The sequence below is a fragment of the Acipenser ruthenus genome, chromosome 14 (assembly GCF_902713425.1).
Source record: "Acipenser ruthenus chromosome 14, fAciRut3.2 maternal haplotype, whole genome shotgun sequence".
Classification (NCBI taxonomy): Eukaryota; Metazoa; Chordata; class Actinopteri; order Acipenseriformes; family Acipenseridae; genus Acipenser; species Acipenser ruthenus.
Window position 1 is genome coordinate 15,256,914 of NC_081202.1, and position 23,665 is coordinate 15,280,578.

At 36.5% G+C, this 23,665-nt stretch overlaps 1 protein-coding gene across 7 annotated transcripts in view; it reads right to left on the bottom strand.

Moving 5' to 3' along the window:
- col7a1l (collagen type VII alpha 1-like) overlaps positions 1-23,665 on the bottom strand; it is a 117,878-nt gene that overhangs the window by 88,503 nt on the left and 5,710 nt on the right. For all 7 annotated transcript variants that reach the window (XM_058985924.1, XM_058985926.1, XM_058985928.1 and 4 more), the window contains exons 2-14: positions 19,667-19,808; positions 8,200-8,380; positions 7,465-7,624; positions 6,910-7,003; positions 6,456-6,629; positions 5,925-6,088; positions 4,830-4,959; positions 4,605-4,721; positions 4,161-4,316; positions 3,180-3,296; positions 2,490-2,636; positions 1,292-1,411; positions 191-349 (exon numbers count right to left, since the gene is read on the bottom strand). In XM_058985924.1, coding sequence (XP_058841907.1) covers positions 191-349; positions 1,292-1,411; positions 2,490-2,636; positions 3,180-3,296; positions 4,161-4,316; positions 4,605-4,721; positions 4,830-4,959; positions 5,925-6,088; positions 6,456-6,629; positions 6,910-7,003; positions 7,465-7,624; positions 8,200-8,380; positions 19,667-19,742 — 1,795 coding nt within the window. In that variant the 5' untranslated portion in view covers positions 19,743-19,808. The remainder of the gene's footprint in view (positions 1-190; positions 350-1,291; positions 1,412-2,489; positions 2,637-3,179; positions 3,297-4,160; positions 4,317-4,604; positions 4,722-4,829; positions 4,960-5,924; positions 6,089-6,455; positions 6,630-6,909; positions 7,004-7,464; positions 7,625-8,199; positions 8,381-19,666; positions 19,809-23,665) is intronic.

A 23,665-nucleotide genomic window follows, 5' to 3' on the forward strand; every position in this document is an offset into this window, starting at 1 on the left:
GGAGTAAACTGAAAATATGGCCCATAGGTCCATAGTATCAAAGCACATACTGTATAGTAAAAAACAGGAGTAAATTACATACCCTATACAGGGGTAAAACTGTTTGAAAGTACCCACACTGTTATGGTAATATACTGTACTTAATTGTAGAGAATCCATAAACTGCATAAGGAAAAGGTCTTCTACTCACAGGTTCTGACAGTGGCTGTGATGCCTGGTCCCACTATAGATCCAAAGAGCACATACAGGGAGAGGACATACTCTGTGTCATGGGCAAGGTTCTTGAGCTGGTACACAGTGGTGGAGCTGTTTAATGCCAACTGCCTTGGCCGGTCCTTACCAGAAAACTCTTTCAGTTCAAGGAAAAAGAAGCAAAATTACAATTTGTCTATAGCTATTAAACACTCAATAGTGCTAAGAAAAAGACAAACGTTTCGACTAGAAGTCTTTCTCAGTGTCTTTAATGCTAAAGACATTGAAAAGACTTCTATTAAACATTTTTTATGAGACTATGTATTGTCTTTCTCTTTTTTTCTATCTCGACATTGACATCCCAGGATCATTTGAATCATCCAAAGTGAATCATTCAAAGACATTAAAGCCTCTTTAATTTTTCTTACATAATTTGCTGAACATCAGCAGCCATCAAAGGCCTTTTTAAAGCTCTGCTGTTTACATCAAAAGGTGAGGTAGTTCATAGCTGTCCTTCCTTACAGCCCTTTCATTCACTCAATGAGTCATGATGATCGTGGGCAGAAGGAATAATAACATGAGGTGAATATCTTTAAATTCGACCACCTGTATAAAAATAGAAATTATCAAAGAAATAAGTTGCTGTCATAATTGTACTTATTACTAAATTGACAATAGTAACCCACTACAAGGCATCATGACACACTACTGGATAATAGCCTAATTTATATACGAGTGTCATGGTCTTCACCGCCACATCAAAACTTATTGGTCTGCCTTTTATCCAAAAGATGGCAGTTTTAAATGCTTTTAAATTATTGTCAAATTGAAGAGCCGTCAAGTTTAGTCATGGGATGAGACAGTATTGCATCACTGCCAGAAAGGTACAGCATAAGCTATGAGACTATTAACTGCTCATATTAGTTAAGTGGTGTGTTGGCGAGCTTATTTTTTAAGTGAACAAAAAAGATCTTTCAGTTGATAATTATAACTGTGACACAAAATCTACTGTACAGGCACCTAGCTGAAGAAAAAAATGTAGTTTGTAGTTCTTTGTTTCTAAACAAGATGAACCCTATCCAAAGAACAGATGCATTACCTGGAGTTGGACCCCATGCCAATCTGTATCCTGTGGCCCCAGGTACAGAGTTCCATGATATTGAGGCACTGTTAGTGCTTATTGCTGTAGCCTTTAAAGTCTGGACTGCACCGCTTGTCACTAAGAAAAAAAAAACAAGATTATTACATTCCTGGCTTCCCAGTGCATAAAAAGGTTTGTATGATGAGCAGGGGCTTGGGTGGAGGGGAGGGCTTGGGTGGGCTGAAGCCACCCTAAAGTTTACCTTAGCCCGCCAAAATTTAAAAGGGATATCTCAAATTTCTGAATTATCGATGTGTGAGCACCGACAACAATCTACTAGCTATCGTGCTGAGGGGGGGAACTGCGTTACTACAAAACATTCCCTCCAAGAAACTACTACTGATTCCATTTCAGTATGTTCAAAAGTTCCTACTAGTTTATATATAAAGAACACTTTTAGCAACTCTTCTTGGTTTACTTTTAAACAGGGCTGAACTGTGTTGCTCTGACACATAACCCTCAAGGAAACACTCTCTCAAAAACTCTTTAATGCATTTGGTTTACTTTTAAACATTATATTTAGTTTAACTCTCAGTTGTTAACAATCAATGTTATTTAAAGCTTGTAATTATTTCAAATTCTACCCCTTGCTTAAACATTTAAATATCACCTATAAATGTTCCAGTTGTTTGTCCACTTCGTGACTGCTTATTTTATTAGTGTAATGGGCAGTGTTGTGCGATACACTGTGCTTACAGATCCTGCCCTGTCGGTGAGATGAGGTGACATGAAAAGCTCTAAAACTGATTTGCACTGTGGGTTGTTATGGATGTCTTGCTAGACACAAAGTGTAATAGAGCAGCCAGACTGCCATACTGCCAACTCCTTCAAACATTTTTTTTTTACTTGGTGTACTTTAGTATTTGTTTAAATATCCAGAAATAATCATACACATATAATTTACAGGGTGCAGGGTTTCCCATCACCAAGGCTACAGCCTTGTGGTGTTTTCTTCAAGTGAAGTGCATTGGTTCTCTTTAATAACAAATAAATTAATTGTTTGCCTGTTATGATGCAGATTTAAACTTGAAAATGTAAACACATCTGTAATTCTTTTTTAATTCTTAATAAATGACATTTTGGGTAAAATATAATTCACAGACTAGTGGTCTCCAGTAGTTTAGATGATAGCTGTTTGGATGGTAGTGAGGCTTACATGTTTTTATGTTTCCAGTTGTCACAGGTCCCTCAATGTCCACAAAGATGGGGTTGATGGTGACAGTGTACTCTGAGCCTGGTCGCAGGCCTTGTATCATGTAGAACGTGTAGGATTCTCCCAGGTTAAGGTTTTCAATGTATCCCTCTGCATGGAGATCAAACACACAACATAGTTTTAAACGGCACTGTCGAATATTAACGATTCTCTATCTTCAAGTAGTGTTCTTGTCATTTCTTTTTTAAATATTTTTTACCAAAATGACACTTCTGAAAACAAATCTACATTCAGACACCACCACCACCTTGTGGTAATAATATGTACTGCATCATTCACACACGTCAGGCTTCATTGTAAAGTAACAGCATATGTATGGCCTGTTTTGCTCAGTTTAACCAAATGTACATAACATTTCACGTGCTGTATTATTTTTAAAAAATAAATATAATTTTCAACTTTTTAATTCACCAGCTTTCACAACAAAACTCTCCAGCCCATAACTTACATACAAACACATTCTCATGTAGCTTTTTACTCACAATTGTTATGAGCGTGATTTAACAGAAGGGTAGAAATGTCAATTACACTTCTAAAACTAATAATAAACAACATTTGACTACTAAATAAATATCATAATATTTTTTTTTTTTCGGTTTGGTAACTTGTTGGGGCTGTGTTTGCATACTGTACCTGAGGAGGACCATGTTAGTCTGTAACCTGAGGCTCCTTTTACTGAAGACCACCTGGCCTGGATGCTGTCTGTAGTGGCATTCTGAAGGATCAGATTTTTTACTGGGACCAATTTCACTGTAAAAAAAAGCATTGAGTGATTCACAGGCATAGTCAACTGGATATTCTTTATTTATTCATCAAAATGCAAATGGTTGACTGCATAGAACATAAGAACATAAGAAAGTTTACAAACAAGAGGAGGCCATTCAGCCCATCTTGCTCATTTGGTTGTTAGTAGCTTATTGATCCCAGAATCTCATCAAGCAGCTTCTTGAAGGATCCCAGGGTGTCAGCTTCAACAACATTACGTCAGCTTCAACAACATTACTGCAGGGGTGTCAAGCACAGTCCTGGAGGGACATTCCACTTCAGATTTAACAGGTAAAAAAAGATAGAATGAACTACTTCAGGGTCTGGATGGAGGTTTAATTGGTTCAATTAAACTATTCAAAACAAACACCAGTGCTGGAAGAGCCATTGTACATGTACTCTATTATACATAGCGCCCTGGTACACTGCAACCTTCAGAAGAACATACACAAACATAACTGCTTCAATCTGGTTTATCACCAGACACCGCTTTTTCAGTGTCTTTGGGAATTTTTTTTGCTACTTAAAAATATATACAGTGCATTAAAGAGAAAAAAAACAGCCAAGAAATACACCATTTGTCATGGAACTAGCAATTTCTAAAAATGTGTATGTGTCTCCAGAGGGAGAATAAACAGCCTTCTTAATTACTGTTGGAACTCAAGGAACAGCACTGCTAAATTGTCTTTCACTTTATTTTCCCACTTTGATGTCAATAAAAACACACCTCGTGCTCTTCCCTAAGGGTTGAGTGCTGAGTCTGAAGAATGATTGCTGACGTCAAGTGAAACAGACCACTGAACGTGTTTTTATTTGTTTGCTATCACTCAGCACCGAGCTGCCACTTACGTGTTCTGCCGGATGTAGATACAGGATCACTTGGCCCCTGAGGATAAACAGCATAGATGCTGATAGTATATTCTTTATCCTCCACTAGACTGTCAATCACGTGAGAAGAGACGTCTCCACTAAGGATTTGTTCATACGCAGATCCTGGTCTGTTGGCTGAAAGGAATACGACTCACAATTATAACAGCAAACAATGAAACTAACAATATCCCAATGATTCTTAGATGCTGCACAGTTGAAACCCAACATTTTATTGCAAGGTGTGTCAAGTGACATGCTCTAACCTCACAACACTGACCACTCCATTATAGACTATAGGTTCACACTCCCACCCCCAAGTCTAGATGTTATGTACACAATGAGAACTCTGCTTGGAATATATATGTATTTTTTTTTTAAATCACAAGATATACAAAACCAAGATATTGTATGCCATGGTCTTACATCGGGGGATGTAGATTTTATACCCTTCCAGCTTTCCTAATGGTGGTGTCCATGCCAGTCTTATGCTAAACAGTCCTTCTTCAATCACTCGGAAATTAAGGACACGGGGTACAGGAGCTGCGACCACAACAGAAATCAGATCAAATGTTTAATGCAAAATTTTTTTTTTACTGACCTTCAATCCAGCAATTAACTAGACTTTAAAAAAAATATATTAGTACATACTTGTTTTCACTTTGACTGTCGTTGAATCGCCAATGACATCAGAATATACAGCCAGGACAGTGAATACATATTCAGTGCTGGGCATCAGGTCTGTTATCAAAGTGGTTCTGACATTACCCTTCAAAACAATCTGTCAAAAAAACAAGCGTAGCCTCAGTTTGATGGTAAGATATTATTTTATTGGTAGATAAAAGTACACCTACTTTGTGTTTTATATATTATAGCAGGTGAAGGTATATATACCATGGTCCATTTTTTCTCTCTACCACATGCTCCACATAATAGAAGAATGAAAAATGTGATACAAGCTCTGGGTATGGTTTTGAGCACAGTGGCCTGGAAAGTATTTCACCTGGATCAGGTATGCCTCATCCATGAGGCCTTCGTATACATTGTTTTAGAAGTGAGTGAATTTGCAAACTGAGCATCTCCATATCTTTTTGTTAAATCTGACTTTATTTGTAGTTTTTTTTGTTGAATTTATTTATGCATTCCTGGCTGCAATGTAATACGATGACCTAATCTGATCTGTTTATTTATTTATTTATTTATTTATTTATGATATATCCAGAAGCAAACTTGTTTTTAGTTCTACTATGATACCATCTACATGCATAAAAACGTGTTGGTGTTTTACTTCTGTGAATTCACTCTCAATGTGATAGTGTCATTTGAGAACAGAGGCTAATTTACCAGACACATACCTGCAATGCCTTGACATTAATCTGGAAGGGTGAATGACGTAATGTAAACTAATATGCTAAATACAATGTCGAAATATACACATTATCTTCCATTCACCTTTTGAAGCTAAACACACCAACAACCTATTTTGAGTCGAAATACATTACATTAGACATTCAATTATCTGAACTCATCTAAAGATGCACATAATTCTTTTTTAATAATCTGGGGTTTCATATATTTTCAGTTGTATTGAATGTCCTGGTTCCTATCCTGAATACAGGAAATTATTTTGGATAATCAGGCTTTGTATAAACAAGTGTCAGCAGAAGATAATTTTTGAAATTCAATTTAAAAAGTGCTGATTTTGGTAGATTTCTGTTCCAAACTGGCATATCCAAAGAGACCTACCTGTCTCTGTTCATTTGATGCCAGCTGTCCATTAGATGACAGAGTATTGACAGCTATCTGGTATCCAGTGACATGTCCAGTGGCAGGAGTCCAGGTCAGTCTCAAAGAGCTGTAACTCAGTTCATTCACAATCAAGTCTTTTGGACCAATAATTGTATCTTTCACTTAAATAGAGAAGAAGGAGTTAATAAACTGTATAATAAGAATATTTGTGGTGCAAAGTATTCATTTAATATATGTAATTGCTTCAATTAACAACGGATTTCTAAAATAATAATGATGAAAAACAGATTTATAAATTAAATGTTTACTGCAACATGGGATCTTTCAAAAATGCATTCTACCCCTGTAAAGATGCTCAGGTTTGACGTTTCACAATAAAAGCAATACAAAGGTAATTGGAATCTGGTCTTGGAGCTAGAATACTGAAAGCTAGAGTCATAAGAAACTGAACATACGGTATAACTTATCACCTCTCATGGTGAACTATTGCGATTATTCATTCATAGCAGTGAACATCCAATTGCATACCGAGGGTGATCTGTTTTACTGGGCGTGGAGGTTCAGAGGCAGTGAAACAAAGTCTTCTTGAGATTTTAGGTAAGAGATTCCTGAGCAAATTAAACTCTTCTACATACAGGAGATGTTCTTCAAAGGGGTCAGATACAATTTTCTTCAGTTCATTTTTATCTGCATGCTTTATTCCTGCAATAAAGAAGATGACACTGAAATGTTGACAGTAAGGACACCCAACTGAGAACCATATTGCTGTCCAAGTCCCTCTCAGCCTCTCAAAGGAGTCTTCAAATGGTTCAGCATGCACTGTTGAGGGAGCAACAAAAACCATGGAATGACCCAACTGTCGTGGTTAGAAATTCTTGGATTTCAATAACTTCTCTGTTCTGTAGCTCTGCTATTCAGAATTTACAAATTCACTTTAATTCTCATGCTCTACCCAGACTTCTCTGAAAGAAGACACACATACCCACTGCAAACGCTGTGATTCCGTGATCCTGAAGGGTAAGTGCAGGGTTCTCCACTGAATCTGCAGACTTCCCATCAGTTATTAAAATGACAATCTGTGAAGGGCATATATTGAAGGGGAAATATTTCTGCTTAGTAAATCACCTCAAAACAGTATATTCAAATACAGGTAATAGTTTTGGAGATAAACATATTCACTTGGTCAAATAAAAATATATTAATAATATATTAATGTAATGTAATAAATGTAGTGGTGTGCATATCAAATATCAAATATCAAACATCAAACATATAACTGCTAAGATAGGAAACATTGTCCAAGCAACTGACCAAGGACTGACCTGCTCCTGAAAAAAAAAAATCAACACCTGAAAATTACATTATCTGTCTTTTACTGATAAAAGAAGATTGCTGATGGGCCAAGAAAGAGACACTGATGACAATGGGAGGGTACTAGAAACAGAATGTACGGGCTGTGTTTTAAGGACAAGTGTTTTAAATTTGTATTGCGGCTTGCAGTAGGGCTATCCCTCCCTTTTCTGAGTGGTTACAATACCTTTGGTGCATCATCTCTGATAATTGCTGAGCTGAACGCAGACTCAGTCAGGAATACCAGGGCCTCGCCTGTTTTTGTGTTTCCTCCTTCAAAAGGAAGATCGCGCACAGCCAACAGGACTTCATCAATGGTGAGATAGTCAGTAAGTGCAATCTTCATCCTGGAAAAAAAAACATTTAACTAATATTCAGCAAGACCCCTTTCACTTTCCATACACTGAACCAAAAGTCAAGCCATGACATCATTAGGGATGAGTTACACACTATTTACCCATCCTTCGAATGACACGTAAAACGGAGGTCTTATTGTGAGTGACTCTGCAGCAGCAGTTGTGATGCATAGTTCACCTAGTCTTTGTAAAAGTGTCTGCTAAATGATTAAATAATAATAATAATAATAATAATAATAATAATAATAATAATAATAATAATAATAATAAAAGGTGTGCTCGGGGTTAAAGAGTAAGTAGCCTCAACTGTAATTTATCTGTATTTATTTTTTACGTTTCCCTTACTCTTGTATGGTGTTGGAAATCACTCTTAGTGGTTCTTGGTTTGTTCAATATTGATTTACTATTGTTGTTCTCTTAATCTGCCTTTACCTGGCCTTGAGCTGCTTTGTCAGTATTCAGCTTTGCATTTCACAGTCATGTTGTACTGAACATATTGCCTCACAAAAGCTGTCTTCTTTCAGTCGGTAACTTTACATGGCCAGTAGCTAGTTTATTTTATTTACCTTGGTCTGTCATTGTAGACTGTTACTCCAAAACGCATGCCCTCTTTGCCAACTGGGATCTGCTTAAATGTTCCAATAATGCTATTTATGAAGTCTTTGACAATGTGGAAATTGGCATCTCCGACACTCCACGATTCATCCACCAGAAACACTATGTCTGCTGTGACTGCAGTGCGGCATACTGGAAGAGAACAATGGTATGTCATTAATGAATGTCAAAGTGCTGTTAGACCTTAACACTCTCTTCAAAACACTTATCATTCGTATAATTATATAGGATTGTGGCAGGGTAACTAATGGTCGGCAAGCACAGAGTTGCATAGTTTGAACAAAACTAAGGAAAAACATATATATATATATATATATATATATATATATATATATATATATATATATATATATATATATTATAGTAATGGCCCTTTAACTCTGTGTCAAGAGCTAACACACAAACAGTAAGCTATCACAGTGACCAGAGCAGAAAGCACAGATCTGCTTGCCTCCGTTATGCTCCTCTGTATACGTGGTCGTGCTACATTGGCCATGTATTTTCCTATTTAGCCTGACCATTCTTACACTAGGGAAGTCAAACATTTTTTTAAAAGATTCATTTGAGCATGTGAAAGATCCAATAATCACACATTTTTAAGTCGTGTATGATACTGATTTGTAGTAACATTAAAATATTGAGGCAAATACAAAAAAAAACAAAAAAACTTGATAATAAAATAAAACTGAAAAAGCAGGAAAAAGACAGTAAATGCATTCATCATTTATAAAGTGATTTGAACACGTTGACATTATTAGTTGTATTTAATGTATATTATACTAAACTCAAAGAGTCAATTAATTAATACAAAATTAAATAAACATTGAATATAAAACATTATAACTTGCACAATTAATTGATGAATCTTTGAATTAATAAAAAGCCCCCAGAAAAAATAACACAACAAACCAGACTTTATTTTGGATCAGAAATATTTGCCACTAGATGTCAGTCTAACTTAAGGAATTGCAGATATACTGTATATGCCTTTCCATTTTGAATGATTTGGATGAAATCATAGCTATGGTGAGTTTCTTTACATATATGTTAAATAGTAGCATGGCAGGCAGCATGAATGCAGCAACACAGTATAATGGCATTGCTCTTAATAACCTCAGAATTGATTATTTGTATGATACAATAGCTTGTCCTATATATGCACTCTTGTTTGTGCTCCTAAAACCCTTCTCTCTCAGGATAGAAATATACAGTATCTCTAGAAATACGTATTTTGTTTATCCTGCCATTTAAAAGCTTTGTGATATTTATTAATATGTCTACTTGGACTTAACTTAATTTTAAGGCTTCAATAATTATTGTAATTCTTTACACTGTTGAATGTGTTTAATTGATTTTACAACAAGAGTGTAGATACATTTTGGAAAAGTTAGTAGTTTCAGTGTTCAGATATGGGTAGTTTCAGTGTTCAGATATGGGTAGTTTCAGTGTTCAGATATGGGTAGTTTCAGTGTTCAGATATGAGTAGTTTTCGTGTTTAGATATGAGTAGTTTCAGTGTTCAGATATGAGTAGTTTCAGTGTTCAGATATGGGTAGTTTCAGTGTTCAGATATGAGTAGTTTCAGTGTTCAGATATGAGTAGTTTCAGTGTTCAGATATGGGTAGTTTCAGTGTTCAGATATGGGTAGTTTCAGTGTTTAGATATGGGTAGTTTCAGTGTTCAGATATGGGTAGTTTCAGTGTTCAGATATGAGTAGTTTCAGTGTTCAGATATGAGTAGTTTCAGTGTTCAGATATGGGTAGTTTCAGTGTTCAGATATGGGTAGTTTCAGTGTTCAGATATGAGTAGTTTCAGTGTTCAGATATGGGTAGTTTCAGTGTTCAGATATGGGTAGTTTCAGTGTTCAGATATGGGTAGTTTCAGTGTTCAGATATGGGTAGTTTCAGTGTTCAGATATGAGTAGTTTCAGTGTTCAGATATGAGTAGTTTTCGTGTTTAGATATGGGTAGTTTCAGTGTTCAGATATGGGTAGTTTCAGTGTTCAGATATGGGTAGTTTCAGTGTTCAGATATGGGTAGTTTCAGTGTTCAGATATGAGTAGTTTCAGTGTTCAGATATGAGTAGTTTCAGTGTTCAGATATGAGTAGTTTTAGTGTTCAGGTATGGGTAGTTTCAGTGTTCAGATATGGGTAGTTTCAGTGTTCAGATATGGGTAGTTTCAGTGTTCAGATATGAGTAGTTTTCGTGTTTAGATATGGGTAGTTTCAGTGTTCAGATATGGGTAGTTTCAGTGTTCAGATATGAGTAGTTTCAGTGTTCAGATATGAGTAGTTTCAGTGTTCAGATATGAGTAGTTTCAGTGTTCAGATATGAGTAGTTTCAGTGTTCAGATATGGGTAGTTTCAGTGTTCAGATATGAGTAGTTTCAGTGTTCAGATATGGGTAGTTTCAGTGTTCAGATATGGGTAGTTTCAGTGTTCAGATATGGGTAGTTTCAGTGTTCAGATATGAGTAGTTTCAGTGTTCAGATATGAGTAGTTTTAGTGTTCAGATATGGGTAGTTTCAGTGTTCAGATATGGGTAGTTTCAGTGTTCAGATATGGGTAGTTTCAGTGTTCAGATATGGGTAGTTTCAGTGTTCAGATATGAGTAGTTTCAGTGTTCAGATATGGGTAGTTTCAGTGTTCAGATATGGGTAGTTTCAGTGTTCAGATATGAGTAGTTTCAGTGTTCAGATATGGGTAGTTTCAGTGTTCAGATATGGGTAGTTTCAGTGTTCAGATATGGGTAGTTTCAGTGTTCAGATATGAGTAGTTTCAGTGTTCAGATATGAGTAGTTTCAGTGTTCAGATATGAGTAGTTTCAGTGTTCAGATATGAGTAGTTTTCGTGTTTAGATATGGGTAGTTTCAGTGTTCAGATATGGGTAGTTTCAGTGTTCAGATATGAGTAGTTTCAGTGTTCAGATATGGGTAGTTTCAGTGTTCAGATATGAGTAGTTTCAGTGTTCAGATATGAGTAGTTTCAGTGTTCAGATATGAGTAGTTTCAGTGTTCAGATATGAGTAGTTTCAGTGTTCAGATATGAGTAGTTTCAGTGTTCAGATATGGGTAGTTTCAGTGTTTAGATATGAGTAGTTTCAGTGTTTAGATATGAGTAGTTTCAGTGTTCAGATATGAGTAGTTTTCGTGTTTAGATATGGGTAGTTTCAGTGTTCAGATATGGGTAGTTTCAGTGTTCAGATATGAGTAGTTTCAGTGTTCAGATATGGGTAGTTTCAGTGTTCAGATATGAGTAGTTTCAGTGTTCAGATATGGGTAGTTTCAGTGTTCAGATATGAGTAGTTTCAGTGTTCAGATATGAGTAGTTTCAGTGTTCAGATATGGGTAGTTTCAGTGTTCAGATATGAGTAGTTTCAGTGTTCAGATATGAGTAGTTTCAGTGTTCAGATATGAGTAGTTTTCGTGTTTAGATATGGGTAGTTTCAGTGTTCAGATATGAGTAGTTTCAGTGTTCAGATATGGGTAGTTTCAGTGTTCAGATATGAGTAGTTTCAGTGTTTAGATATGGGTAGTTTCAGTGTTCAGATATGAGTAGTTTTCGTGTTTAGATATGGGTAGTTTCAGTGTTCAGATATGGGTAGTTTCAGTGTTCAGATATGGGTAGTTTCAGTGTTCAGATATGGGTAGTTTCAGTGTTCAGATATGAGTAGTTTTCGTGTTTAGATATGGGTAGTTTCAGTGTTCAGATATGGGTAGTTTCAGTGTTCAGATATGGGTAGTTTCAGTGTTCAGATATGGGTAGTTTCAGTGTTCAGATATGGGTAGTTTCAGTGTTCAGATATGAGTAGTTTCAGTGTTCAGATATGAGTAGTTTTCGTGTTTAGATATGGGTAGTTTCAGTGTTCAGATATGGGTAGTTTCAGTGTTCAGATATGGGTAGTTTCAGTGTTCAGATATGAGTAGTTTCAGTGTTCAGTATGGGTAGTTTCAGTGTTCAGATATGGGTAGTTTCAGTGTTCAGATATGAGTAGTTTCAGTGTTCAGATATGAGTAGTTTCAGTGTTCAGATATGGGTAGTTTCAGTGTTCAGATATGAGTAGTTTTCGTGTTTAGATATGGGTAGTTTCAGTGTTTAGATATGGGTAGTTTCAGTGTTCAGATATGGGTAGTTTCAGTGTTCAGATATGAGTAGTTTCAGTGTTCAGATATGGGTAGTTTCAGTGTTCAGATATGAGTAGTTTCAGTGTTCAGATATGGGTAGTTTCAGTGTTCAGATATGGGTAGTTTCAGTGTTCAGATATGAGTAGTTTCAGTGTTCAGATATGGGTAGTTTCAGTGTTCAGATATGAGTAGTTTCAGTGTTCAGATATGAGTAGTTTCAGTGTTCAGATATGGGTAGTTTCAGTGTTCAGATATGAGTAGTTTCAGTGTTCAGATATGAGTAGTTTCAGTGTTCAGATATGAGTAGTTTTCGTGTTTAGATATGGGTAGTTTCAGTGTTCAGATATGAGTAGTTTCAGTGTTCAGATATGGGTAGTTTCAGTGTTCAGATATGAGTAGTTTCAGTGTTTAGATATGGGTAGTTTCAGTGTTCAGATATGAGTAGTTTTCGTGTTTAGATATGGGTAGTTTCAGTGTTCAGATATGGGTAGTTTCAGTGTTCAGATATGGGTAGTTTCAGTGTTCAGATATGGGTAGTTTCAGTGTTCAGATATGGGTAGTTTCAGTGTTCAGATATGGGTAGTTTCAGTGTTCAGATATGAGTAGTTTCAGTGTTCAGATATGAGTAGTTTTCGTGTTTAGATATGGGTAGTTTCAGTGTTCAGATATGGGTAGTTTCAGTGTTCAGATATGGGTAGTTTCAGTGTTCAGATATGAGTAGTTTCAGTGTTCAGATATGGGTAGTTTCAGTGTTCAGATATGGGTAGTTTCAGTGTTCAGATATGAGTAGTTTCAGTGTTCAGATATGAGTAGTTTCAGTGTTCAGATATGGGTAGTTTCAGTGTTCAGATATGAGTAGTTTTCGTGTTTAGATATGGGTAGTTTCAGTGTTTAGATATGGGTAGTTTCAGTGTTCAGATATGGGTAGTTTCAGTGTTCAGATATGAGTAGTTTCAGTGTTCAGATATGGGTAGTTTCAGTGTTCAGATATGAGTAGTTTCAGTGTTCAGATATGGGTAGTTTCAGTGTTCAGATATGAGTAGTTTTCGTGTTTAGATATGAGTAGTTTCAGTGTTCAGATATGAGTAGTTTTCGTGTTTAGATATGAGTAGTTTCAGTGTTCAGATATGAGTAGTTTTAGTGTTCAGATATGGGTAGTTTCAGTGTTCAGATATGAGTAGTTTCAGTGTTCAGATATGGGTAGTTTCAGTGTTCAGATATGAGTAGTTTCAGTGTTCAGATATGGGTAGTTTCAGTGTTCAGATATGGGTAGTTTCAGTGTTCAGATATGGGTAGTTTCAGTGTTCAGATATGAGTAGTTTTCGTGTTTAGATATGGGTAGTTTCAGTGTTCAGATATGGGTAGTTTCAGTGTTCAGATATGGGTAGTTTCAGTGTTCAGATATGGGTAGTTTCAGTGTTCAGATATGAGTAGTTTCAGTGTTCAGATATGGGTAGTTTCAGTGTTCAGATATGAGTAGTTTCAGTGTTCAGATATGAGTAGTTTTCGTGTTTAGATATGGGTAGTTTCAGTGTTTAGATATGGGTAGTTTCAGTGTTCAGATATGGGTAGTTTCAGTGTTCAGATATGAGTAGTTTCAGTGTTCAGATATGGGTAGTTTCAGTGTTCAGATATGAGTAGTTTCAGTGTTCAGATATGAGTAGTTTCAGTGTTCAGATATGAGTAGTTTCAGTGTTCAGATATGAGTAGTTTTAGTGTTCAGATATGGGTAGTTTCAGTGTTCAGATATGGGTAGTTTCAGTGTTCAGATATGAGTAGTTTTCGTGTTTAGATATGGGTAGTTTCAGTGTTCAGATATGAGTAGTTTTAGTGTTCAGATATGGGTAGTTTCAGTGTTCAGATATGAGTAGTTTCAGTGTTCAGATATGGGTAGTTTCAGTGTTCAGATATGAGTAGTTTCAGTGTTCAGATATGAGTAGTTTTAGTGTTCAGATATGGGTAGTTTCAGTGTTCAGATATGGGTAGTTTCAGTGTTCAGATATGGGTAGTTTCAGTGTTCAGATATGGGTAGTTTCAGTGTTCAGATATGAGTAGTTTCAGTGTTCAGATATGGGTAGTTTCAGTGTTCAGATATGGGTAGTTTCAGTGTTCAGATATGAGTAGTTTCAGTGTTCAGATATGGGTAGTTTCAGTGTTCAGATATGGGTAGTTTCAGTGTTCAGATATGGGTAGTTTCAGTGTTCAGATATGAGTAGTTTCAGTGTTCAGATATGAGTAGTTTCAGTGTTCAGATATGAGTAGTTTCAGTGTTCAGATATGAGTAGTTTTCGTGTTTAGATATGGGTAGTTTCAGTGTTCAGATATGGGTAGTTTCAGTGTTCAGATATGGGTAGTTTCAGTGTTCAGATATGGGTAGTTTCAGTGTTCAGATATGGGTAGTTTCAGTGTTCAGATATGGGTAGTTTCAGTGTTCAGATATGGGTAGTTTCAGTGTTCAGATATGAGTAGTTTCAGTGTTCAGATATGGGTAGTTTCAGTGTTCAGATATGAGTAGTTTCAGTGTTCAGATATGAGTAGTTTCAGTGTTCAGATATGAGTAGTTTTCGTGTTTAGATATGGGTAGTTTCAGTGTTCAGATATGAGTAGTTTTCGTGTTTAGATATGGGTAGTTTCAGTGTTCAGATATGAGTAGTTTCAGTGTTCAGATATGGGTAGTTTCAGTGTTCAGATATGAGTAGTTTCAGTGTTCAGATATGGGTAGTTTCAGTGTTCAGATATGAGTAGTTTCAGTGTTCAGATATGGGTAGTTTCAGTGTTCAGATATGGGTAGTTTCAGTGTTCAGATATGGGTAGTTTCAGTGTTCAGATATGGGTAGTTTCAGTGTTCAGATATGAGTAGTTTCAGTGTTCAGATATGAGTAGTTTCAGTGTTCAGATATGGGTAGTTTCAGTGTTCAGATATGAGTAGTTTTCGTGTTTAGATATGGGTAGTTTCAGTGTTCAGATATGGGTAGTTTCAGTGTTCAGATATGGGTAGTTTCAGTGTTCAGATATGAGTAGTTTCAGTGTTCAGATATGGGTAGTTTCAGTGTTCAGATATGAGTAGTTTCAGTGTTCAGATATGGGTAGTTTCAGTGTTCAGATATGGGTAGTTTCAGTGTTCAGATATGAGTAGTTTCAGTGTTCAGATATGAGTAGTTTTAGTGTTCAGATATGGGTAGTTTCAGTGTTCAGATATGGGTAGTTTCAGTGTTCAGATATGAGTAGTTTTCGTGTTTAGATATGGGTAGTTTCAGTGTTCAGATATGAGTAGTTTCAGTGTTCAGATATGAGTAGTTTCAGTGTTCAGATATGGGTAGTTTCAGTGTTCAGATATGAGTAGTTTCAGTGTTCAGATATGGGTAGTTTCAGTGTTCAGATATGAGTAGTTTCAGTGTTCAGATATGAGTAGTTTCAGTGTTCAGATATGGGTAGTTTCAGTGTTCAGATATGAGTAGTTTCAGTGTTCAGATATGAGTAGTTTTCGTGTTTAGATATGAGTAGTTTCAGTGTTCAGATATGAGTAGTTTCAGTGTTCAGATATGAGTAGTTTCAGTGTTCAGATATGGGTAGTTTCAGTGTTCAGATATGGGTAGTTTCAGTGTTCAGATATGGGTAGTTTCAGTGTTCAGATATGAGTAGTTTTAGTGTTCAGATATGGGTAGTTTCAGTGTTCAGATATGGGTAGTTTCAGTGTTCAGATATGAGTAGTTTTCGTGTTTAGATATGGGTAGTTTCAGTGTTCAGATATGGGTAGTTTCAGTGTTCAGATATGGGTAGTTTCAGTGTTCAGATATGAGTAGTTTCAGTGTTCAGATATGGGTAGTTTCAGTGTTCAGATATGGGTAGTTTCAGTGTTCAGATATGAGTAGTTTCAGTGTTCAGATATGGGTAGTTTCAGTGTTCAGATATGGGTAGTTTCAGTGTTCAGATATGGGTAGTTTCAGTGTTCAGATATGGGTAGTTTCAGTGTTCAGATATGAGTAGTTTTCGTGTTTAGATATGGGTAGTTTCAGTGTTCAGATATGGGTAGTTTCAGTGTTCAGATATGAGTAGTTTCAGTGTTCAGATATGGGTAGTTTCAGTGTTCAGATATGAGTAGTTTCAGTGTTCAGATATGGGTAGTTTCAGTGTTCAGATATGGGTAGTTTCAGTGTTCAGATATGGGTAGTTTCAGTGTTCAGATATGGGTAGTTTCAGTGTTCAGATATGGGTAGTTTCAGTCTTCAGATATGGGTAGTTTCAGTGTTCAGATATGGGTAGTTTCAGTGTTCAGATATGGGTAGTTTCAGTGTTCAGATATGGGTAGTTTCAGTGTTCAGATATGAGTAGTTTCAGTGTTCAGATATGAGTAGTTTTCGTGTTTAGATATGGGTAGTTTCAGTGTTCAGATATGGGTAGTTTCAGTGTTCAGATATGGGTAGTTTCAGTGTTCAGATATGAGTAGTTTCAGTGTTCAGATATGGGTAGTTTCAGTGTTCAGATATGAGTAGTTTCAGTGTTCAGATATGAGTAGTTTCAGTGTTCAGATATGAGTAGTTTTCGTGTTTAGATATGGGTAGTTTCAGTGTTCAGATATGGGTAGTTTCAGTGTTCAGATATGAGTAGTTTCAGTGTTCAGATATGGGTAGTTTCAGTGTTCAGATATGAGTAGTTTCAGTGTTCAGATATGGGTAGTTTCAGTGTTCAGATATGGGTAGTTTCAGTGTTCAGATATGGGTAGTTTCAGTGTTCAGATATGAGTAGTTTCAGTGTTTAGATATGGGTAGTTTCAGTGTTCAGATATGGGTAGTTTCAGTGTTCAGATATGGGTAGTTTCAGTGTTCAGATATGGGTAGTTTCAGTGTTCAGATATGGGTAGTTTCAGTGTTCAGATATGAGTAGTTTCAGTGTTTAGATATGGGTAGTTTCAGTGTTCAGATATGGGTAGTTTCAGTGTTCAGATATGGGTAGTTTCAGTGTTCAGATATGGGTAGTTTCAGTGTTCAGATATGGGTAGTTTCAGTGTTCAGATATGGGTAGTTTCAGTGTTCAGATATGGGTAGTTTCAGTGTTCAGATATGAGTAGTTTCAGTGTTCAGATATGGGTAGTTTCAGTGTTCAGATATGGGTAGTTTCAGTGTTCAGATATGGGTAGTTTCAGTGTTCAGATATGGGTAGTTTCAGTGTTCAGATATGAGTAGTTTCAGTGTTTAGATATGGGTAGTTTCAGTGTTCAGATATGAGTAGTTTCAGTGTTTAGATATGGGTAGTTTCAGTGTTCAGATATGGGTAGTTTCAGTGTTCAGATATGGGTAGTTTCAGTGTTCAGATATGGGTAGTTTCAGTGTTTAGATATGCGTAGTTTCAGTGTTCAGATATGAGTAGTTTCAGTGTTCAGATATGGGTAGTTTCAGTGTTCAGATATGGGTAGTTTCAGTGTTCAGATATGGGTAGTTTCAGTGTTCAGATATGAGTAGTTTCAGTGTTCAGATATGGGTAGTTTCAGTGTTCAGATATGAGTAGTTTCAGTGTTTAGATATGGGTAGTTTCAGTGTTTAGATATGAGTAGTTTTCGTGTTTAGATATGGGTATTTTCAATTAAGGGTAATTCAATGTTAAAAACATTCACCTAACAGAAATTCTATTGGTACATTTAATTAAAATTATAAACAACTATTAAAAGTAACAAATTCCCTGGTCTGAATGGCTTAAGAGTGCTTAAAGAAACAAGAAAGGCCATCGCCAAGTCACTGGCAAAAGACTTTTCACAAATCAATCACGACAGGGGATGTCTCAGCTGACTGGCTGTGACAGAGAAAGAATGACTCTCCCTCCCGACCTGTGAGGGTGCTGTGTAAAGGGAACAGTGTGCCCAGGACTGGATGGTTTGGCAATTCATTCCAGGGAAAGGTGGAAGTCGGCCATCTAGAAAGGGGGCCGAGCCACAGTACACCAGTCACTGCAGCAATGCACTCAAAAATAGCCTATGACATGATATACTTGCACTTCCAAGAAGCCTTTGGCAAGGTGCCACACGAAAGGCTTATCCTCCAGCTGCAATCCGTGGGAATACAAGGTACTACATGGCAGTCGATACAAAAGTGGTTAAAACACAGGAAGCCCAGAGAACTTCTAAGAGGGGAACTCTGTAACTGGGACAGTGTACTCAGTGGGGTGTTGCAGGTCTCAGACCCTGGACCACTGATGTTTCTTTTCTACATCAACAACCAAGATCAGGGGATAATTAGCAAACTTGCCAAATTTGCAGACAACACAAAGCTTGTGGAGTGGCCAACACACCTGCAGCCACCGAGGAAATCCAAAAAATGTGTACAACATACAGAACTGGGCAGAAACATGGCAAATTAAATTAAATGCCAACAAACGTCAAGTGTTACAAAAATGTAAGCTGCAATTACCAAATGGGGGAACAGAACTAGAACAGGCACACCAAGAGAAAGACCTTGATGTTGTAATAGACCATACAGGGAAGCTATCAAAACGGCAAACATATAGCCAAAAAGTGTAGAGTACAAATCCAAGGAGTTTATAATAAGGTTGTGTAATGCACTGGTGTGTTCTCACTTGGAGTACCATGTCCATTTTTGGTACCACAGCACTAAAGGGACATTGTGTTCCTGGAGAGAATCCGAAGAAGAGCAACCAGACTAATCCCAGGACTTAAAGGACTAAGCTGTGAAGACAGGCTGAAAGAACTGACTATTGAGCCTGGAAGAAAAAAGAATGGGGGGGGGGGGGGCATGGTCTTAAATGGAATTGACATTGTTAACCCAAACCAATACTTTAAACACAGGACAGAATCCAGGACCAGAGGACATAGTTAGAATTGTAGTGGAGAAAGACTTAGGACAGAGGGATGGAACACTTCTTCGCACAGAGAGGGTATGGAATGGGCTACCTAGTCATGTTGTTCAGCCAGAATAACTTGGTCCTTTAAGATCCGCAATGACAAAGTTCTGAGATCAATCAGCTACTAGGAATCAGATGATCTTAAACCAGATATTAAGTTCTTAACAAAGTATCATCAAAAGGATATACAAGTAATCTGTATTGCTGAGTCATTTTATGGAGTCTACTTTAAATATTTTAGACCTGTTCCATAATACTAACATTCTGTTACAGTACCTGCATTATAACACACACACACACACACACACACACACACACACACACACACACACACACACACACACACACACACACACACACACACACACCCTGTGGGGGCTTTGCACTTTGCATAGAAAGCCTCTTTTCAGTTTTGCCAAATGCATTTCAAAATTGGAAACATACCTTCAACCTGGGCTAGGACTTCTCTCTTTGTAAATGACAATGTCACCATAAAAATCCATACTTGTAAAAACTCCATGTTGTCTTGTTTTCTTTAACTGGAAAAAGCCCTTATTGATTTGTGGTATTCCTTTATTTCAATGATCTGAAAAATAAAAACAACATAAGATTTTATTTTGAAAAAAGAAAGATCTTTGATCTCAATACCCTGAAAAAAAAGCTTTACTATACCAGGGTAAAAGCATCAAGCACAGTGGAGAAAAACACAGTGAAACATTGGCAACAATGGTAAAACACAGAACAAAATGGTAAAGCATGATTATCAATCATGGTAAAGCACAGCAAGCTGCCAAATTACTGTGCAAAGTTGCTCTGGGAAACCTTTATAAAGGTTAATAACAAGCGTGTGTACAGGAGCACGTTGTCTTCCAAAGAAGATATTACTCTTCAGCGTAATGTTTGGAGTAATTGGCTCAACCAACAGAATGACTTTGGAAGCTTTTCGCTCAAGGCAGATGTTTGAATTACTTGTAGTGGCATTCAAACACACAAACATTTGCTGAGGTGTACTTTAATTTAATTGCTGGTTAAAGGGGACATTATCAATCATTATACATTGTTTAGCACGGGCATGCAGTGTGGATTAGTGGTTAGGGCTCTGGACTCTTGACCAGAGGGTCGTGGGCTCAATCCCAGGTGGGGGACACTGCTGCTGGACCCTTGAGCAGGGTACTTTACCTAGATTGCTCCAGTAAAAACCCAACTGTATAAATGGGTATTTGTATGTGAAATAATGTATAACGTGATATCTTGTAACACTTGTAAGTTGCCATGGATAAAGGAGTCTGCTAAGAAATAAATAATAATAATTTTTAAGGAATGTTTTAAAGAGATGAAAAAAGGTTTAGCTCAGACACTCCAGCTGGTTCTTGTTTGAATAATTATACAATTGGCGGTTGAATGTTAGAGGCTGAATGGTAAGGTATGATTTGGCTTTACAGAAATAAAATAAAAAGGTCTTACATATGTGCAGTTGTCATTGCTATACTACAATAGCAGGTCTGCAGTGTTGAAAGAGTTTGCCAGTCTGTGTTCATCTTTAAGGCTTGGGGGGGAAAAATTGTATTCTTGCATGTACTGTTTGTTTTTGTTTTCAATGTTTACTACAATATTCATGAGGATTCATTTCTCCAGTAGGTTGTGTATATTATCATCTTCATAGGGATCATGCTATCAAAACGAATGTTAATGATAGAAATGTTACACATTTATTTTCTAACCAGCCTTTGTAATTCACAAGTAATTATATATATATATATATATATATATATATATATATATATATATATATATATATATATATATAATTAATAACATTGCTTCTCTTTACAGTTTTATGGTGGTACCTTTTTTAATACCAGGTTCTAAACATACCTTATAAATATGAAACACCAACATGTCTCTAAGGAAGATTGCCCCCAGGTCATTTCTTGTTTGGTCTGACATACATGTCAAAAAGTAGCGTATCAGGACATGATAAATTGCACAATGAAGTCACAATGCTTAAGGCGATAAACCATTCACCATTGTTGGTTTGTGTGCAGAACTATGCATCTCTCTATATGGCACATTTTACTACAACAAAAATGAGTTCCGTCTGCTTAATCTTGTGTTACTACAGCTTTGGTAACAAGGTGTATGTTATATAGAGACATGAGAGCAGCTTGTTGGAGAAGTCAAAAAAAAAATTATTGAAATAGCTTTTTGAGTGTTGAACAAGGGAGCAACATGTCCTGGTCTGTCTACTTAACAAAGCACCTAAGGGAAGATAAAGACAACCGCATACACTAAGTTCCAAGCTGTTTAATGGAAACTTCTTTCCTATGAAATATTAAAATCAGTAGAGTCATTCACAGTGCTACATCAGGAGATTTTTCAATTGTTATTTTAGTAACTTTCTAAAGTTGTATCTTTAACTTCTCTAGACCAGCAACTTATTCATACTACAGTTAGCTTTAGGTCTCTTAAGGCCACCGCACAATAGACCGACCCGATAAGACTCGTCGGTGTCACGTCGGTTTTGTGTTCGGCTGAAACTGACACAGACGCAACACGATACCGATGGATTTTGCTCATTGGCGGGTTTTCAAACATGTTTGAAAAGCCACTGACGAGCGCCGACACGACAAAATCGCGTCGGTGTCTTATTGGGTCGGTCTAGTGTGCAGTGGCCTTTAAGGAAGCTAATTGTATCATTCTTCAATATTATCACCTCACTCTAGGCCCCACAGGGGCTAAGATTCAACCCCTTGATGTTTTTTTTTTACATGTGTGAATTAGACACAGTTTGTTGTCAGTTCTGACCTTATCTCTACTCTAAATCAGATCACTGTGCAGCCAGCAGGTGGTCTACCAGCCCAGCTTCTTCAGATTTTTAGTCTTGTTGTATGAATGCATACAACTTCAATGATAAGAACAGTTTGCAATGAAAGTATAGTAATAATGAATTTATGAAAAAAAGATTAACTAGTAATGCTCTGGCTTTTGTCTTTTCAGCAAGCCAGCATTACTAAAGGTTCATCTTCCTGATAATGGTTAAATCAACATTTACATTTTTAATCAGTGTTTTCATAATGTAGCGATGCTGGTGAATACAGTATGGAGTGGATGTTTTTTTAAATGTAAAAGGACATTTCCAAAATTCTAGTGTTTTGCGCTCCTCTAACAGGTGATAATGACTGCTCAACTTAGAACTGGATTAGCTGAGACTAGGTTTATAATACACTGTATTTACACATGTGGTTGTTATTTTACTATGAACAACTATGTAACAACACATTTAATTACAGTGTAATTACAGCATAAAGTAACCTGATCTTAAATGTTACCTTCACTATGTATTACTGATATGTCCATTTACAGCCATTTTAGCATTCTCTTAAAATTTCAATTTAAAAACAAATTAAACCTAATATCCCCTGTTTATATTCAAGGAGTCAAGCCACCTGAAAACCTAATCAGACAAGGCCCTTTAAGAAAGGCAAGACAATTCATCTTTACTTTGACAAATTCTGGCATTCACTGCAAGCCTTAACACCATCAACACAATGGTATCCTTTTCAGTTACTTTGGAATGCTGCCGGCTGCAAGCAGTAATGTTAAAGTAATATCTTTACTGGTTTTATTTACACCTGTCAACGAATATGTATATTTAAAGCCTTAGCCACCAAAGAAGAATATTGTGTTAACACTTTTGTACTGTGTTTTTACATTTTGAGGCAGAGTGATTCAAGCTTTTTTAAATAGATTTAGATTAAACCACCCGAAGAGAGAAGAGAAAAAGGACAGAGTTCAACTCCATTGTTTAATTGAATTGGTCAACGAGTTCTGGCAAACATGTTACTTGTGACTCTTGATTTAAACTGTTCCATTGTTCCTTTGGCACAGTATGCTAGCTGGCTTCTGTAAAATAAAGATCTCTCCCAAAGCTACTCATTCAAGCTGTTTCCCATATGGAATAGCCATATATTTGAAGTATATGGAAATATATATATTGAAGTAGCAGTTCATATAATTGTCATATATTATTTATGTCCATATACTTTTTACATAAAAGTACCATATACGTTAAAACTAGTGTTCCGCGTATCCAGTTTATTCAGAATTTTACCGAAAAATTACAGGATTTATTTTTTAACTGGACGTCGGTTTTTACTGATTTATACCCGATTTTTGTCTATTATTCAATATTTTTCCAGGTTATTTTGATTCTAACATTGTAATAAGCAGCCCTACACTGATTTCTAGGATACAGCAGACGTTTAGACGTCAGAGGATCAAATAACATTCAAACGTGATTCTCTGTCACTTCACAAATACATTATCACCTGATTATGCTGGCCAATCAAAGTCTGATTATTGTGGCAATTGCTGGTCTTAGTAACTACTAGCTTGATCAAAAACTAAATTTGAAATATTTACAGGAAAATATTTAGTGGATGA